Source organism: Calonectris borealis, chromosome 3 (assembly GCF_964195595.1).
Source record: "Calonectris borealis chromosome 3, bCalBor7.hap1.2, whole genome shotgun sequence".
NCBI lineage: Eukaryota > Metazoa > Chordata > Aves > Procellariiformes > Procellariidae > Calonectris > Calonectris borealis.
In genome coordinates, this window is record NC_134314.1 from 30,457,243 (window position 1) to 30,473,331 (window position 16,089).

Here is a 16,089-nt window from a genome sequence, read left to right on the forward strand (position 1 = left end):
ACCAGTAACTGGAGATATTCAATATTATATAACTGCACTAAAATAGATACAAAGATGTGACATGCGTGCACAATAGCATTTCTCCAGCACTGGAATCTTTTCTTTAGCACATGAAACAAATATGTTATAAAATAATGAAGTACACATGAACAGTAGTAGAAAGACAATTTCATTAAAAAGCTATGAGTCTTCTTCATAACAAAATTTCCTTTCTGTGCAACCGTGTCAGAGTGTTTTCCAAAATATTTAATTGAGATATTATTTATCTGCAGTAACAGACTACCTTAGACTTATGAATTAGAATGCATACATTGACATTGCATACATATATGTACTTGCAAATGGCTCCTTGATAAAAAAGAGAAGAAAAAAATACATGGTATCCTTTAAGTCTTGTCTTACTAGCTTCCATGCAGGTACCTAGCAATTCCAGCAGAAATCAAGATGTCATTACAATTGTTCATTACAGACATTCTAACAGACAGTGACTACCACTGAATTCTGTTGACAGAATTAAGAAACAATCCTCTGTTGGTATAATGCACACACCTAAAGTTACAGAAGGGTAAGTAAGTTCAAGATAAACATCACCAAAAATTATTATTAATCTTTTAGAAATAGAGAGTTGCCCCAAGAAAGATTGGTGTTAGTTTTGTGGTATGTTGATGAGAGGCAACCTTTTCCAGAAATAGGGAGAGAAATGTAATATTTACAAACACACATTATCTCACCTAATATATTTGACACAGGGATTTGTCTAATATCCATCACAAACAATTTCCACAGAATACTTCAAAAGATTGAGCTAAAGGCTTACACAACAATTTACAGTGATTTTGAGAATTTATAGCAGTAGGAAAGATTGTCAGCCAACAGAATAGGTGAGAAAGGAAAAAGTAACAAAATAAATGCATAAAGAAGAACAAATACTTGTTATCACTCTCTATGGTAAAATTGCACAGAATTGTTATTAACGTAATATCAAGCATCATATATGTGGTGAATACAAAGAATGATATTTCTGAAGCTTTATCTTTAGTTCTGTACTTCAGAAACATTTAGTCCAATCTCTATGTTAATCACAGAAAAGACAGAAAACCTGTTAAATAAACAAAACCAAGTAGTGTCAGTATTGTTCATTTAATCATTTTCTTCTACAGTGTTGAGGAGCACTATATATTCTTTTTTTTTTTGCTGTTTCAAAATTAAACACATAACTCCAAACCGTTAATGAAAAAATATGAACATAACTACCTATGCTGGGATGTAAGAATATAACTTAAAGTCTGAATAATCTCTCTTTCACATATAACAGAAGCTCAATGCTTCTGATAGGATCTTGCATTTATTCATAAACTAAGATGTCAGTACACAGAAGAGCTTAAGTTTGGAACTCTGTAATTTCCCCTTCAGGTATAAGCCAGCTTATACATTTAATTGAATTTAAGTTTTTCAGCTCAGATGGATTCATATGACAAAACTCTTTAACCTTACCTGGGTATGGACTCTTACAATGAACTCTGACACACAATATGCACCACCATAAACACTTTTCCTTTATCAGGTATGGAAAGGTAACTGTTTGACTTTCACAACCAGCTGAAAAATAACTTTCAACAGGTCCAACTTTCCACTTTCCAAAGTATGCAGTTCATTCCAAAGACAGAATTCAAACACCTCAGATGTCTGGTGTCGGATGCTCTGAGTTGTGATGTTTTATAATATTCATAAAAAGCAGGAAGTTCCATAGAGGAAGAGACATGCTGAGAAATTGCACAGGAGACTGAACTTCACAAAGCTGTTAGGGGTCTGTTGGGATGTTTGTAAAAATATTACAGAAAACTACAGAATGGAAAGGGAAGTACTCACAGATAAGGAAGGGGATTTAGACCTTGTTAGAAAGTGGATAAGTGAGGGGAAAGTCAAACTGAGGGCATACTGAAAACATGTAGAGATCTCCAAACTGGATTGCATAGCTCCTGAGAAAATTGCCATCAGTCCTCTTGATGGAATGGAACTTGGGTAATGCACATTCAAGAGCCTCTTTCCTAAATGCAAATAGCAATCAGAATCTTTGCTGAAATGAAGCTCAGTTTCAGCCTGGAAAAAACATCTTAAGATAAATTAATAGCAAAATAAAATATTTAAAAATATCTGTCCAATGGGCAGTAATGAAGACTCAGCTTATTAGCTCCTGTCTGTGAATGCAAATCAGCCTTGTACATTTGTATTCATCAGTAAGACTCCTCTTAGGAAAACAGCAAACAGTATTTTTCTGTTTCCTAGTAAGGATTTTTTTTAAAAAAGAACAAACCATGTCTTGAATAGATATATGTGTATGCATATGAATATATGTATGTATATGTATATATTTTATGTCTGTGCGAGTGTTTGGAACCTTTGAATTTACTACATGCAATAAACCCTTACAGGAATATAAAGCAGTCCTAGCTCCCAGACACTAAAACAGAAGTGAGCTGCAGTAAACACCAGCTTTTAATACTGGGACGCAAAGCTTCATTTGTATCTGTTATCTGTAGTCTACCTGAAAGTGATAGTCATTTTTCCTGCAAATCTATTCCAGTAACATTTTCTGAAACACTTATGGAAGCTTTAGATTGCATTAACACATCACAAGTATCTTACTTGCTTCAGAAGAAGGAAAAAATAATAAAGATTTCATTTTTTAACAGATCTCATCAGAGATCCGTTATTTCCAATTGTCTCTTCTACTACTGTTGGCCATTATATAATCTTTTTCAAAATTGCCTATATATACATAGCTCTGAGACAGGAATGGTTTAAACAATCTTAACATAAACTTTGACAAGATTTAGATAAGTATATAGTCTAGTGTAATTCTAGAAAACTACCTATTGGAGGCTGACCTTTACTAATTGATATGATTCTGTTATAACCTTTCCTGAAAGCAAAAGCTGCATAGCTCAGAGGACTTTTATGGCTGCAAATCTGCTCTCAGAAAGTCAAGCTTAAATTCATTCTCCTGCCCATACCATTATTTTGTCATTTCCTATTCCGCTTCGGTTACATTTTATGGCAGAAAGCTCTGATGAGCCCTCAGTGTAACACATCCCTCCTAGCTGTTCTCCCCTCCCCATGGTATCATGTGTTGTAGCATACCTATGAACTCCAGGCTTAAACAGTGATGCATGTGATTAGCAGAAGGTTTGGGCCATGACCTTACAGATTAACTGAGTTAAAGCCTCACGCTTGAAACCTCAGTGCCTCTGAGCATGCACAGAAATCCTGCATCTTTCAGAATGATCATTGCAAGTTTTAAGGTCTTTGATCTTATCCAATTGCCCAGTGCTGCCTTTACCAATTGAATTTAAGCAGAATTTAGTACCTGCTTCTAAAATTACATGAAAGGCAATTTCCATGTTGCCTCCATCTCCCGTTTAGTTCTACCCAGTTAAAATAATTCTCCCTCCTTTGCAGTGTATGATATTTTCATTGCAAAATATGAATGCTAAAGGAACAAACAGCATTCTTGCCCTATATATCTAGGGCATTTTAGACAGCAGATAAGCAGATATGTATGCCAGTGAAATTAATATTATGGCTTCATTTTTTATGTTTCTTAATTCTCAAAACTTTTTAAACAGTAACCTAAATTGCATTGATCTCTGAGATAAGCCACGTGGAGTATATTATATCCTATGAAAGGCACTGACTTGTCCTGAAATAGTGATGCTAATAGTTTTGAAAAGGTTGATGAACTGTATCTAAAATTTGTTTTTGAAAGCACTCTATATTCCTTGCACATATTAGCTCATCCTTTTAGTATTTTAAAATTCAAATAGATCCAGTTAAAAAAATGGCAGAACACATTTGAGTAAATTTCAAACCTATTAAAAATTCATAACCTTAAAATTTACTCACAAGCCCATACACTTTAAGAAGTTTCTGCATGTCTTCATTTGGCTGCCCTTCTACACCACAATAATGAAGTAATCCATGCTGCTGGGGCACCAAGAAATAAAAAACGTGGCAGGGTAACAGAATGCCACTATAGTATGGCTAAATATGCAAAAGCAGAGGCATTCAAAAGGACTAAAAATCTGAAAACAAGTGATGATAGGTAGAAGATCAATTAAAGAAAATTACAACAGCAAGAATAGAAATACTTAGTGCCACTGGATGACAAATACAGGGATGTACTTACAGAAAGAAATTGGATTGCTTTGTCTGCCACATTGTAGAGTACTCTGTTACTGCCAGGAAGCTCCAACTGTAGCAAAATTGCATCAACAGAACCATATGAATTCTGCAAACACAATGTAAGTACACTAGACTTTCTAGCATTCAGCAGCTACTGGTATCTGCAACATATATAATCCATTATTGCCCTATTTAAGCAACTTTTTTCAAGCACTTTCTCCTTTCTTCTGAAAAAAAAAAAAAGTCTCTTCCCAAGAAGCCTGTATTGCAAAAACAGAATGGCAGCTGGGCTTCCTAGATGCTTTCTGGGAAGCAGAATTTATATGTAAGGATTGATAACAATCAGGATGCGTGTGGGTTATACCTAAAGTGAAGAGCAAAGGATGATGCAAGCTGCCATGTGTGGGCAGATATGAAATTCATGTGTCACAGGGCAGTAAATGAGGAAGGAGAATGCTTGCCAGGCTTCCCTGCAGTCCACTCCTATGGGACAACAATGCCACAAAGGGAAATTCAGACTAACTTCAATTCTGTTTCCCAGCTTTTCACAGACAGGAGTAGGTGTGATTTAGACCAGGATGGAGCCAGCTCTGTGTGGATTGCATGCGGCTGGACACTGTTAGGCTCATCTGCAGCATTCTGGAGAGAGCGGGAGGGAGGGAAAAGGAACACATGCTGTCCAGGATACAGGATGAGGAGGCCCAGCATCCTTCCAGCATCCTTTTATGTATAAGATTATTTCCATGGTTCATCTATACAAACTATCATGTCGTTTTACTCATCTAACCAGTTACATATACACGGTAAGTATTTGCAAGAAACAGCCCTAGACTGTAATCACTGAGTTCTGATTCATATAAAGCAATCTTTAATATCTATATTATACCATTATCAGCCATATTTCTATGCTAATTGACTATGAGGGGAAGTATCAGAATCAATACAAAAGGCAATAAATCTTGGCATATAATTCTATAGATTATAGAATAATAGGTAATATAGCATTCTAAATGAAACAATTTTAAAAAGGAACAAAGACAGGCTTATAAGCCTTCTCCTTCCTGTCTATATACCTCTATATGTTATATACACGGACTGGACAAAGCAGATCTCATTCGTCTTTTGGTTCTTGAAGGCCCTTCGTTCTTAAATGAATGGTTATATAAACTACTCAATAGCAAAAACTGAATAAAGAATGGTGTCAAAAAGCCCAGGGATGTAGACACCTATCTCAGAGAAAGTATTATTTTGGAGAATGAACGAAAGCACAAAAGATTATAACAGTCCTGATTTTAAAGTTATCCCTCTTTTATATAGTATAAAACCCAGAGCTACATCTTGCCTAGGATTTGGGACACCAAAGCTCTAATGCTTGTGCAAAATGGAGAACAACTTCCTAATCTAGTAACCAGAGGAGACACCTGAGATGGTTTACGATTTTTTTCCAATGATTATTTAATTACTAATATAGAAATAGTCCTTGAAGTCAAGATTTTTTTTTCCTAGGTTAATACCTGAATTAAAGGCATGAAGTAGCTTCCTCACTCGCTTTCATCTCCATGAATTTCTGTTCTTCACAGAGGCATAGTTCCACAGACAAGAGTATGTGCCAGCATTTTGGAGGAGACCACAGTTCTAGCTAGGAAAAAACTCTGTGCAGAAAGGCAAGACTGGAACCATCACTTCTTTCTTAGCTTTGGGGTTTGTCACAACAGAGGCCAGAATTCTGTATTTTGTGCAGGATTTACACCCACACCTGTTTGTTAAATGCACTTAGACAACATCTTCCAAACAAAATGCCTTGGGGAACTCAAAGGGTGCAAAGATTTATTTCTTTGTCAAGTTTGGACACGGACATGACACTGAGCTGCTCTTCCAAATAAAAATGGCGGCAGGTCTGTGCAGGTGTAAAAAGCTGAACTTTATGTTCAGAGTAAGTTTTACTGGCAAATGCTTAGATGTGTAGGACCTGAGGCAGGTGGTTGATTAGGTAATGAGTTTGATGTTTACACTGCTTTCATAGCTTTGAGCATGATCTGTGTAAGTTCATTAAGGGGCTAGTGGTAGAAGTGAGTGCAGAATCCAGATCTCATGGATCTTTAATTAATGATCTAGTCAGTTACCACTAGCTTTCTAACATACTGTTTAAACAAGCATACGAACATTAATTAAACTATTCTGTAAATTTTAGGAAAAAAAAAATTAAAGCCATATGTAAAAAGGCTTATGCAAAATTCTCCAGGGATATAGGACATATGTCCTATGACTAAAATCATACTCTGTTCTGAAAGACTTAATGATCTACAAATGCAATTCACCTCTACTTTCTTGTTTTCCACTTTTCCATGTTCAAACCTTTTATAGGCCAGAACAGAATCCTAATCTACACCATTGCCTCTGTACAGCCTTTTATTTCAGTCAATGCATGACCAACAGCAACGTGAATATGCAAAAATGAAACCAAGTGGGGTTTTTTAATGTATTCAGAAACAATGCTTTCCAGCATTTTTCACAATATTGTATATAGTAAGTGTAGCAGCAAGACATCAGTATTTGTTACAAGATTACAGAAATCCCAAAACCATGAGTAGAAACACAACGAGCACGTCACCCCTCTTCCCACTCCTGTATTTTGTTGCAGATTATTTTGCTTAGTACACTGTGTTTCAGCACTCATTGGGTGAAAACTCACTCTATATAAGCTGTCAAGCTTAATTGAACTACTCTGCAAAAAGCATGTTACATAAAGAAAAGGCTCCAGAAGCATAAAAGAAAGCACAATATCCATCTATATAATCAATTTTTTTTCTGAAACCATTGTTGAAATTATCTAAAATGGTCACCTTATTTAAGGAAGAAAGCAAAATCATCACAAACAGTTTCTTCCAATTTGAAAAGGCACAGAGGGTAGTTTACCTGCAATTGTCAACATTATTTCTTCCCACAGCATTAGAGAAGTTGAAAGGTCCCACATTATTGATTTCTATGACTTGTATACAGCCAGTGAAATTGTAGACAGGTCCAGGTATCTACAAAGGAGAAAATGCACACAGTTCTTTTGCTTGTTGTCATTGTGATCTGTTTTAAAAATAATCAAGCTTCTGCAAAGGATTTGTAACATAACTTAACCCTACTCCTGAAAAATCCTCCTGGTCTCCATTTTTTTCGCTAATGAGATTCTATTAAAAAAAATTGAATGTGAAAAGAAATTACAGCAAGATAAGCAGTACTGACTTAAAAATAAACTCATAAAGATTTGGACATACAGACAGCACCACAGGTATAGTGAGACAACAGCAAAAAGTGGACTTCTCTAACTTTAATCAGGTATTTATTTTTTATAGATGAACACAGATTATGGGAAATGGCAAACAAGGAAGCTTTGAAAAGTCTACTTTTAAGTTTACTACTTCCCTGCTCAAAAGATACCTAGTACCATTAATCATGTTTCAAAGATGCCTAAGGACCTACTAAAAATGGGAATCACTGAAAAAAGAAAGAACAATAAATTGTTATGCATATCTTGCCATCTAAACAAATAACACTGACACAATATGTTGGGAGGTGTTATAATATATAAACAAATCACCCAAAATGTTGCAAATGAGTCTTTATGAACTGGACCACTGGACTGGGACAGGTTCCTAGTCACACCAGATCACGTGTACCTGTCCTTGGGGCCACATAACAGGTAAGACTCCATGTTTTATATAATAAATTTCACGCCAAAATAGGGAAAAAAGTACTGCTAGGACTGTTCATGAAGATGAAAGTCATTGACACATTCGAATGGGGCCTTGGGAGACTACTCAGGAAGAAAACACAGTAACAGTGGAAGAGGGTATGACCTGAGGCACCAAATGGCTACTGGTCATAAGCCCATAGGGGGAGAAGCAAGTCTTGGCTTGGTCCTTAACACTGCAAAGGACCTGTTCCTAACACTGACCATGAAGTCAGGTTTAGATGTCTGCAGGTTTAGATACCTGCAGAAACAACAACACATAAAAGTCACTGAGATCATCATTTCGTAGAGGCACTACATAAAAACGAAGGGACTTTCTAAAAGGAAATTCAAAGGAATATCCCAAAGGGTAAAGTTCATGCAGATGAATTCTTAAAACAAGCTATCAGAGGTTCACATAAAATGTAATAAACTACTAGGAAAAAAAGACACTAGAGACCCTCAAAAATTGGAATGTTTAATTAGCAAGGTACAAAATGTTTATAATAGCTAAAATACATCCTTTAAATGTTGAAGTCATGTCCAAATGAAGGAAAATGAGAAGTTATATAAATGTTGGCAGTAAAAATTCAATAAAGCAGGTCAGTAAAGAAAAATAAAAAGATCTTGAGGAACAATTTGCTAAAAGCATAATGGCGAGCAGTAAATGTTTTTTAAAACCCAATAGGAGCAGTAAGCCTGCCAGAAAGGCTGTAGGGCCAATAGACCATCTAAGTATAAAAGGAATCTTCAAAGAGATACGGCTCTAGCAGGAAATGTAAATGAACTCTCCAAATCAAAATTTAATGTACAGGAGCTCTAGGAGGTTCCCAGAACCCCTTTTTAGTAGGGAATCATGAGAGATCTCAAATTGCATTATTACTGGAAAATGTTTTAAAATAAATTAACAAAGTGAACAGTAGCAAACGGAAGTCCTAAAGGAAATTACTGTGGTCATCACTTAAAATGGCATCCAAACCACGAGAATGGTAGATGTGGATTTTTGGGTTTTTTGTTTGTTTGGGTTGGGTTTGGGTTGGTTTGGGTTTTTTTCCTTTTTATGATTTGGGAAAGGGGGACAAGACTAGGGAATGCAAAGGCAGACCTCAAACTATGGATCAGTAAGTCCCAGTTCCATTCCACACAAATCATTAAGATTTACATTAAAGAACAGAATTAACAGATACATCGATGAACATAATGTACTGGGCTATAGTTGGGATGGTTTCTGAAAAGGGAAATTGTAACTCACAAGAGGAACACTGAATATATGAAAAAGGATACCTTGGCATATAGCCTTTGATTTCCAAAAGGCTTTTAACAAGTTTCTGTGCTAAAAGATTCTGAAGTAACTCGGTCACCCTGGGATAACAAGGAAGGCCTTCAATAAATGAAGAGAATGGTTAAAATAGAAGCAGAAAAATTGCAAATAAATAGTGAGCTTTCTCAGTATGGAGAGCCCTTAGAAATTCCCTCAGCAATCTATATCAGGGTCTCTGCTTTTCAGCATATTCACAAGTGGCTCAATGTTTCCTGCATTACTCAGTATAGCAAAATTTTGAGAAGAGGATTTCACAATATGCAAAAATTTCACAATATGCAAAAACTATACGGTATGTAAGGATGACGATACATATGAGAGAGTGACTATATAGACCAGGATTCTTTATTCAGGAAAACCCACCATCAAGGAGAGTTAGAACAGAGTAGTATGCAGATAAATAAAGAGTTTTCACAGGTTCTCACAGTACAGGATCAAAAGGACATGAAATTACATCAATCAGTGCAAAGATGAAAGCAAGCTAAAGGGCATACTTTTCGTATCACTCGAAATTAAGCTGTGGAATCTGCCGTAGGATGTTGTGGATGGTATAAGTCTAAATGGGGTCAAATTAATGGGAAGAGATTTTTCCAAAATAGTCTTCCTTATTTCTTTTCTTATCATTAAAGGTCATAAAAAGAATGATGGCCTCTAGCCTGTGTATTTGCCTTCTTCCTTACCTGCTACTAAACCACGTTTCATACTGTGATAGCTTCTTGCTCTGTCCAGAGCCTTGAGGTAAAACCGCCTGCCCTTTTCTTTAAAGGAAAAAGAGATTTTGAAAGACTGAAAGATTTTAAAACTAGGTTTTACTAGAACACAAAATACTAAATTAGAACATGGCAACCATTCAATACATTTCTGAGGAGCTGGTAAATCTCCCTCCTCTCTCCTCCATCTTTGCAGGGAGGGCCCTTTCCTTTAGTCTTGCTTTCTAAAAAATTCAGTGACTTTGGTGTCAAAAACATTCAGTGTCCCACATGCACACAGCGGCTTCTGGGTCCCAAGGAAAATTTCCTTTTTGCCATCACTTTTACAAGATGGTTGAGAGTCACCTCCAAGTTTTAAGTAAGCACTCTGTTCCTCTCAGGACTGCCCCAGCCTCCCTTCCTTCCACAGGCTTTCTGCCTGGGGCTGCCAAAAACTGCTCCCTGCTCTCTCGGGGAAAAGGAGATCCCTCTCCCTCCCAGCAGAGAGATATGTTGCACAAGTATGACACAGCTGAAGCAAGGCGAATTGCTTTCCTCTGCACGTTCAACCGCTCTGAAACATAACACACTGTGCCATGCCACACACTATAAACAAAATGAACTGGCCTTCCAACCCATGGGAAGGGCTTGAAGAAGTTCATTAACAGTTCACTGTTTATGTCTTTAACAGCAAAGGTTTAAGGACCGTTAAGACTTTAAAACAGATATATTACTACAATGCGACAATGTGGAAAATTATGTAACTGTTTAAGGTGGCATTTGAAGTCAGTAAAATTCAGGTGCTGGAACAGGGAAGGTCATCTCTCTGTGTAGCAAACACATTTTAGAGGATTGCACTGAGGCTTCCTGGAACTTAGAAAGAAACAAAACCCTCATTCAAGGACTGGATGTGAACACTCCCCTTCTCAAAGCTACACTTCAGATACTAAAAGAACAATATCACTTCATATACCACGATGGCTGACACAGACTATTGATATGATTATGGACAACAGAAGACTCTCTTCCATCTCATTCCTTTACCAGTCACTTTGGCAAGTAAATAAGCGCGATGGACTGCCAAGTGTTATAGTCAGCAGCCTGCTTTTGCTGCCATTATCATGACAAATTTTACCAGGTAATCTTTGAAAATGTATTGTCCTATTAAGTTTCACATTTTACTTTTTATAAGAGATGCTTGTATTCTTTTTTTCCTGCCTTTTATAAATAGTAAATAAAACTATTTTCAAATTAATAGGATTTAGGATCTGTTGCAAATCTAATATGAACATGGACAGAAACAGTTACACAATTCTGAGTTGGAAATGACATGGGACCCATAACATTGCCTAAAAAAAAAAAAAAATTGAACAGTGCTTTAATATTGACTGCATAAATCAACTTGTTAGAGCTTCTTCTTCTTTCTCTTACTCTCTTCTGAAGTTTCACTAAAGCTTAATTATGATTGTTCCAGTCACACCATGTATGTTTTTCAACAAAAGACCTCATTCTTGGGATTGTAAAAACAAACACAAAAAAATAGAAAACAAAAGGAACCAATAAATGCAAAGGTCAGGTGCAATATAGTTTTAACATTTATGACAGCTACTGTGCCTAGTTAAGTTCATTCAAGACTCTGAATGTCAGGTTGGTATGGGGAAATTTCACTATGGCAACCTATGATCCATTTTGCACACTGAACAGCAAATTAATCGCTTGGTTTGGGAATAAACATTTATCTGAGTATTCCCCCAAGCACTGTTATCCGTGAATATTTTAACAATATGTTTTCCTTCCCCCCAAAACAAACATACTGATTGGGCTCCTAATCATTTCTCCTACACTGATATGTGTATATTTTGAATATAATGCATTCCTCTAAAGTAATTTTAAATTCTTACTTCTTTGTTTTCTAATCATAACTACATCATAAACAGTTTGGTCAAAAAATTACTTGCCTTTGCAGTGCTATGCTATCTATACAAAAAACTAACGTCATCTTAGACATATTTAGGAATAAGGGCTATGATACAAATAATCAAAAGTAAGCAGCTTTTATTCTGCTTTTTTTGAGAATAGATATTCATTTGTGATTAGCAGAGTATTCAAATGTAGACTTCACATGTAGTTGGGTTTCCTTCCATTTACAAAAACACATTAATATGCTGACAAACTGTAATACTTAAATTTCCTGAAAATGTCAGGGTCATAGCAACACCAGAAATTTAATTTAATACAATTCACTATTCAGAAACTATGCAGATATGTTTGACATATAGTAACCATGCTCTTTAAATGCCCTTTATACTTGACAAAAATGAGTACAGATACTTACCTGGTAGGAAAAGTTCATACATATATGCCAAACCATTTATTAACATCCCTTACTGACTAGCTCAAATTAGAGCTGCTGTTAGGTAGAATTAACCTAGAACTGAGTTCCTAGTGAAATGAGCTTGCATGCTGTCATTTCACTACAGATTCATAAATAATATAATGAAGTTTTAGCTTAAGATCAGAGCATTTATTAAAAAAATTATAATTAACTCAAAAGAAAACAAAGTATAGCACAATCTTTCCTTATTTGTCTCCACTCAAGATAAATTTTATATATCTTAAAAATTCTCACTATAGATATTACAATGTACCAGAATACACTATTCAGTAATCTTTCACATCTTTGTGATTCCTGTGAAATATGCCTGATTTTGGAGTCTGATTTGTAGAACTCTCTGCAAAAGATTGTGAAACTTTTCAAACTGCAATATTTTAAATATAAAAAAAATGGCCCAGGTACACATTTTTGAATACTCAAATAACATTTTTATTTATGTTTACTAACAACATGATGAACAGTTTGGAAATTAATGCATAACTCCAAGATAAATATCAACCCTGAGATAACAGTTTCTCTACTTCATTTCTGGTTCTTGCTAGTGATTAGAATCATATGAAATGGTCATAATGAATTCTGAAATTAAGCAAGTTCTACTCTCAAGTCTGTATTCTCTTCCCATTGGCCAAACAGGAACAAATTTGACTAACCATCTCAGTTTTAACCTGCTCGAAACTTACTGCAACTGAACTTCAATATCAGACAACATCAGGAAAACAAAAATATTCTCTTTTTCAAAAAAGCCTAAATTCCTTGGGGATGTGGTGGTGGTGGTGGTGGTCCTTCCCCTGTAAAGAAGAATTTGTTCTTTAAGAAATGTAATTTTACAACCCATGTTCCTGGGTTAGATATTGATTTAAATACAGCACAAAATAACACTACAGACTAACAAATTAGCACCAAGGCAAACAGAACATGTTTAATCTAACAGGATCTTATTCTGCCTTTGTATGCCATTTAGCAAGCACTGAAGCTTGCCTGCATTCAAGGCAACATGCTATAGGTAGGATATGTATTTTTTCCAGTCTCTTCAAGCCACCAAATTTTCAAGGTTTTGTTAAAAAGCAACATTAGTCACTCAGACATCATCTTGACCAAAAAATGTTAACACTTTTGTTCTTGCTGGCTTAAACTTTTTAAACAACAATTAATAAAAATTAAACCTTGTGCATTTTAATTCCAGTAGATCAAGCAAAATGGACAATGTTACTCTGGTTAATTTGTATAGCCACTGACTAGCAAGAAATGTGCCTTCCTTTGAGAAGTGTTGCTGAAGTAGATGGTGGTGATGGTGGTGGAGGGGGTTTGATGTATCTATGCTGTTTGTTACTGCACTTTCTAATATTTGCTTTTAAAAATACTTTTCCTACTCAGTTCCAATTTTAATCCACATGCTTTTTTATTGTTAGATAATGTAGTATAAACCAATTTTTATTAGAGTTTAATGACCTTTCAAAAAGTGTAGGAAAATGAAAAGTGGTATTAGTTCTGAAAACAAAAGTAATAAAAGAAAACACTTAAAATATGGGAGAAGGAATATTGTTTCACCTTCTGTACTAGTACTAGCACAGAAATGGGAAGGAAAAATGGGAATGTATACTGGTAAAATTGCCTACATGCCACCATATATAAAATAAAGTGGATGAAACAGAAAGGAACTGAAATCTCTTCTACATCCTGACAAGTACTGGTCATGAAATGAAACACTGTATAGACCTATGCATAATAACAAAGTTTCATTTAATTGATATGTTAACATAATAGATGATTTTACACTGAAATTGTGATTCTGAGCCAAACGTCAAAAAAATAATTTTAATTAAATTATTCTAACACAACTAAAAAGGGGGTAAGAAGCAAGTTAAATCAAGATTTTTTTTTTTATTTTTTCATTTACTTCTGCTGAAATTTTTAAATAATTTATTGCTATGATTCTGAATCTGCATTTATCATATCTGCCATGGATATTGAACCCTATCACAAGACTTTAAAGAAACAAGAATGGTAAAGCATAATAAAATAGACAGAAGAAGGGGAAAAAAATCCTCAAACTGTCTAGGTGTACAGGTTTACATTTCTGCTCCTCATTTCTCATTTGTTCTAGCAATTCACATCAGGAGTTGCAAAACTTGCTACCCTAGTAGTTCTCCCACTACGGGAAATCAACAAGTCAGGAGTTCTTCCAGTCTTCCATGCTGTAAGGCAAGGAACTGAGACTATGCCTTCACATTGGATCTGTGAGGGTACCAGTGTTTGTAAAACACCTCCTGGATTGCTGTGTTTTACAGAGGGAACCAGCCTGGTCCAGGACTCTGATGGAGCCAGCTCCCCATATAACAGACATTGACATTCCCCTTGCATCATTTCCTCATCTAAATTGATTGGCAGTGTAAAACATGAGCATAAGTGTTTCACTGTCAATTTTCCATGATTCTGCCAGTTTGTTCTGGCTGAGAATGCTTCATTAAGCCACAAAGGATTAATTAAAATCAGTAAGTCTGAAAGATTCAAGGGTACTGAGAAATTCCCTTTCCATTTTTATGAAAGTTTGTCCTTGGCCAAGATCCTTATCTTTTAAACTTGCTCTTGCCTTGCAGTTAAGCAAGTGCAATGTTGCATTTCAGAAGTGATATGAAGACTGAAGTAAGGAAGGACCTCCCTAAGTTTTATGGCTAGCAATGTCTGGCCTTTCTGTAAACAATTTCAGTGTTTATGCTTATAAGCATAATGCATGATTTACTTACTGTGTTTGCTATTGCAATTCTTAGTAAGTTCAACTACTGTAATTTATCTTTTTTAATTCACTCTTGTTAATGTGGTACAATACCTTGCCCAGGAACAAGCTGGAAGAAATATTGGCCTGAGATGACTAGAACATGTAGAATGAAATTTGGAAAACAGACTTATGTTTCTTATCTGGTACAGACTCTATGAACTAACTCATCTCCCTGCACTTTCCCTTTTCAGAGTGAAGCTGAAGGTAAACATACTAAACACTGTGCTACACCAATGTATTATAGCACATTAGGGAAAGGTATTTGGAGTCCATCACCCTGAACTAGTTTTTAGTCCAAGCCAGTTAACTTCTGTAGTTCTGGTTTTTGTCCAATCAATAACCAGTAGCTCAGACCTACAAACATTTGACCCAAGAGATGTTTGTACCAAGTATATGTGTTTATGTACTTATGGATTTGATGATACCCATGGGTCGGTTTCAACTCAGGATATTCTATGATATCTAAATTAAGATTCAGTGTGAAATACTTCTTACTGAATTTTAAATGTTGAGTTACAAAAAAGGGAGGGGTTGAAGCAAGGAGTTGTACATGTTCTGTCTGAACTAAAAGAGATAACACCTTGTCTAAAACAAAGACATCTGCATATCAAAGAAATTAATACTCATATGATGGTCAGACTAACTCCTGCATAAGGAAGAAATACATATGTTTCAGGGAGAATGATTGTATTTATCTGGAACACCTGGAAGTCTTCAGAAGGAAAAAATGGCTATAAAAGCTAAAATGTTCCAACAAAATAGTCTTTCCTTTAATTAATTGTCCTGGTTTTGGCTGGGATGGAGTTGATTTTCTTCCTATTAACTGGTATAGTGCTGTGTTTTGGATGTAGTGTGAGAATAATGTTGATGACACGCTGATCTTTTGGTTGTTGCTAGGTATTGTTTATGCTAGTCAAGGACTTTTCATCTTCCCATGCCCTGCCAGATGTGAAGGGGGCTGGGAGGGAGCGTGGCCAGGACGGCTGGCCCCGCTGGCCAAAGGGC

At 35.8% G+C, this 16,089-nt stretch overlaps 1 protein-coding gene across 1 annotated transcript in view; it reads right to left on the minus strand.

Moving 5' to 3' along the window:
- The window catches only part of EYS (eyes shut homolog), a 958,850-nt gene that overhangs the window by 263,837 nt on the left and 678,924 nt on the right, over positions 1–16,089 (minus strand). Inside the window, exon 35 of the mRNA XM_075145270.1 lies at positions 7,099–7,211. Coding sequence (XP_075001371.1) covers positions 7,099–7,211 — 113 coding nt within the window. The remainder of the gene's footprint in view (positions 1–7,098; positions 7,212–16,089) is intronic.